The sequence below is a fragment of the Phaethon lepturus genome, unplaced genomic scaffold (genome assembly GCF_000687285.1).
Source record: "Phaethon lepturus isolate BGI_N335 unplaced genomic scaffold, ASM68728v1 scaffold46873, whole genome shotgun sequence".
NCBI classification, from domain to species: domain Eukaryota; kingdom Metazoa; phylum Chordata; class Aves; order Phaethontiformes; family Phaethontidae; genus Phaethon; species Phaethon lepturus.
Genome location: NW_010527853.1, coordinates 2951 through 6592, shown reverse-complemented (window position 1 = coordinate 6592; position 3642 = coordinate 2951). Strand labels below are relative to the sequence as shown.

The 3642-nt window shown below is 51.2% G+C and overlaps 1 protein-coding gene across 1 annotated transcript in view; it reads right to left on the bottom strand.

Moving 5' to 3' along the window:
- The window catches only part of HEYL (hes-related family bHLH transcription factor with YRPW motif-like), a 3683-nt gene extending 282 nt beyond the window's left edge, over nucleotides 1–3401 (bottom strand). The window contains exons 1-5 of the mRNA XM_010283496.1: nucleotides 3262–3401; nucleotides 2956–3022; nucleotides 2419–2502; nucleotides 1847–1944; nucleotides 6–415 (exon numbers count right to left, since the gene is read on the bottom strand). Of these exons, the coding sequence (XP_010281798.1) occupies nucleotides 6–415; nucleotides 1847–1944; nucleotides 2419–2502; nucleotides 2956–3022; nucleotides 3262–3401 (799 nt within the window). The remainder of the gene's footprint in view (nucleotides 1–5; nucleotides 416–1846; nucleotides 1945–2418; nucleotides 2503–2955; nucleotides 3023–3261) is intronic.
- Nucleotides 3402–3642: the final 241 nt, after the last annotated feature.

Genomic DNA, 3642 nt, shown 5'->3' with positions numbered 1-3642 from the left:
CGAGCCTGTGCCTCGGGCTCTCCGGCTGGAAGAGGCCATCCTGCTGGCCAGGAAGCTTCGGCGGGACGGCAGCATGTCGCTGGGGACACGGCGAAGCGGGGCTGGCCTCACAGCAGGGCTTGGGTAAGCCAGGGAAGATGCAGTCAAAACAACCGGAGTGGGAGCAGCCTCCCTCCTGGGGATTTGCACAGGACCAGCAGCACCGTGGAGGAAGGACCACGGCCACGTCTGGATGGGCAGGAGGGAAGTGGCCACAGGCGAAGGCTCCATTTCTGCCACGTAATTATTCAGGTGGGAGAGGAGTCGCAGCCGGATGGGGTCAGCGGCATTTTGGCCCTCGAGGATGCCCAGGTACCTGACAACTTCAGTGAGACATTCGCGGAAGCCAATACTCCTGTAATCCACGGCCAGAGTAGGGAAAGGACATGGGTGACAGTAAGTCCATGCAGAGCTCAGGAATGTACTTTGATTTCACTACCCTCTCTAATACACTGTGTATTTCACTTGAGGCACTTTGCTGCTGTGTGATATTATTGAAGCAGATAGCCAAGTGGGTGTCCGAAAGGACTGGACGTTTGCGTGCATGAGAATAGCATCTGTGGTTATCTCATCGGGATAAAACTGCCAGGGTCATGAAGCCTCTTACTCCAGCATGCGAGACGACTAAGAGGTTTCATTAACCATGCTCAGGAAGAAAGAATTTTTTCCTGTTGGACTCTATCTGTTATCACTGCTGGAGACATGACTGTGGGCTAGATGGGCACTGGGTCCCTCTTTGCAAATGGATCATCCCCAATCTTGCAGAACAGGGCGACACTGTGTCTCCTTGATGCACAGCTTAGCGCCATTTTCCTCTGCCTGGGTCCCAATCTTTATACTTCATTTAAACAGATGTCTGGCTGAAGGACACAGGACGGTGGCAGAACCAAGACCGCTGGGCCGAGAAAGCTCAAAGCCACAAAAATCAACAAGATAAAATGTAACCGACGGCTGATTTTTAGGCTTCTGCTCCCTACTTGCAGCTTCATGAGACGATAAGCAATAAAGCAGAGAATGTCACAGCACAGCAAAGCGCTGGACCACTTTGCTTGACGGGGTCTCTCGTGACAATAAAGCCCTTTGTTGCAGTGCAGTCAAACTGAATATCTAAACAAATGTTCCAGACCAAGTTACAGCTCTGAACCAAAGCCTGGATGCCAGCAATGTCCCCAGCAAGCCAAAAATGGGTGGTAAGCAAGCCAGAGGCTTCTTTACTGGAGCTGTGATCTCCATCCTGTTAACTGGAACAGGACAGAGGGTCTGTACTAAGGTCTCAGTACAAATAAGACCTTTGTTGAATTTTGCACAGGGCTCCCTCTCTCTTCTTATAACAACCAAGAAACAAACAACAAAAAAAAAAAACAGAAAGGGAAAAAAGCCTTGTTTATTTGCAGAGTCCCCATGCAGAATTCAGCCTCTGCAGGAAATGTATCCCAGGGAGAAGGTAAAGAGTTTAATAATCGTTTTTCTGGAAGCAGGCTCCATTTCTGAGCAGGACTAAGCATGCCTCTGGCTGGGCATCTTTTAGCAGGGCGTGTGAGAACGACAGTGGTGCTGTCCCTGTGGGTCTGTGGGACTTGCTATCCCACATACCCCAGTTTTCCAAACGTATGCCTGGGGTGCTGACCCATATGTTAGACATAAGAAAAATAACAGGGCAGGAAACGTCCATCTGCCCTCCTTCAAAAAATATTTCCCTTGGGAAGCAGGCAGGGCAGCATTTATTTCACCAAAAATACTGCTTGCTGCTGAGGCTGATGGGGAATTTTCCTTCCAGATTTTCACTTTCACCTCACTCTTCTACTTGTAAGAGCAGTTCTTACCTGTTCCTCCAGTGGCATGAAGCATTTTTAAGTGATCTACTGTCATTTGTAGAATTTCTGCCTTCTCCAGCTTGGAAGATCCCTGTGTGTTGGGAGCAGGAAAAAAGAGCAATTCATCATTTTATGGTCTAGGGTTTTGTGCCTCTCAGGAGCTGGGTTTTTCCCACTGACCTCCACCCTGAAACCCTCCTGAAGCCCCGGAGTGCTCAGATTGGAGCAGGGTGTCCATCCAGGGCCTTGGCTCTGGTGTTTACAGCAAGTGTGTAGAAAATGGAGTTCCTTCCCAAGATCCCCCAAAGCAAATTGAAAATCCCCATTTCTGTGCATCCTCATATCTGCAAAACACTTTCTGGATTGAATTTATCCTCCCTAGGGCTCCTGAATATTTGTTAATATTGTTTTACCACCCAGTCTCACCACCTACTTACTCCCTGAAGTGATGATGATAAGAAAGACATAACAATGCTCCAGACTTTCTCATTCTGAGGCCTCTACCCTTACACTGCTGAAACGCAGCCCGCACGGGAGGATGAGTGGAAATCATGGGGGGACACACCTGCTTCTCAAAGGCGGTGGGCACCAGGCGCCGCAGTTCGGAGAGGCTGCTGTTGATACGGTCACGGCGCCGCTTCTCAATGATCTGTGGGAGATTTCCAAGCGGAGAGAAGAAACCACGGTTATCTACGGCCACAGCTCAGGGCTTTAAAGCCCTCAATAACAGCTACGGCAGGTTGAGAGAGGCGCTTACATATAAGTAAATGTTTTGGATGCAAAAGCTGAGCAAAGAAACATTAACTGACTCGTGTGATAACCCCAGGTGAAATTGCTCTCCTCCACCCCTATCTGCCAGATTTGAGGCCAAACCTCTGCAAAAAAATCACCAGTTGGCTGTGGGGAGAGTTCTGCAGGAGATGGAGCTGGGAGCGGTGTAAAGTCGATTTTGCACTGTGTCCCCACAGTAAGGATGTGCCAACAGCACCCCACCACACACAGGGGCTGTCACGGGGAGCCCTGGCACACAGCTGGGACCAGCCTGGCCCCCCAGGGCGACACAGCACACCCAGCCACCCTGGTCAGCACAAATAAGGCTCACCCCTCTCCGCTTCTTCCTGGCTTGTATCTGAGATGTCGTAGTGGGAGACACAGACCTGGAAACATGGCTGGAAAGGAAGAGGAGGGAGTCATTTCTTGTGCTAGCTGGAGAGAAACCTCTGTTGCACATATGCTTTACACACGTTTGCCATCTGCAGTTCCACACCAACACCCCCCCGCCCCCGAATAATGTCTTCTGTGGTTCCCATCTCATTTTTACCCACAACACAGAGCTCAGGAATTGGGGACGGGGAGCCAAGCAGAGACTTGAATCCCACTCTCCCCTCTCCCAGAGTCTCCCACCAGCCTGGGGCAGATTTCTGCACCAAACTGCCCATCCACTACCAGGCACATGTCTCCTTCAATCTCAGCCTGTGCTGGCATCTCCACAGGGTCGGAAAAGCAGCGATCCGAGCTCCGGAGACACGGCCCTTTCTTTTCCTCCATGTGCGAACCTCCCGGCTCTCATGTCTGAGCCTGCCCTGTCTGCAGGGCTTTGCATCTCGGAGCTGCGATGGAACGAGCTTGTATCCGAGCTCCCACCCAGGGCGGCAGCAAAGGGCTGGTCGCTCCTCAGGGTGAGGCTAACGGCAGCGTTGATGTGGTTTCTGAGGGCTTCCTGGAGAGACACTTCACAAACCACAATTTCTGGGGTGGGCCGTGATATTCTGAATGCATGGACACCCCT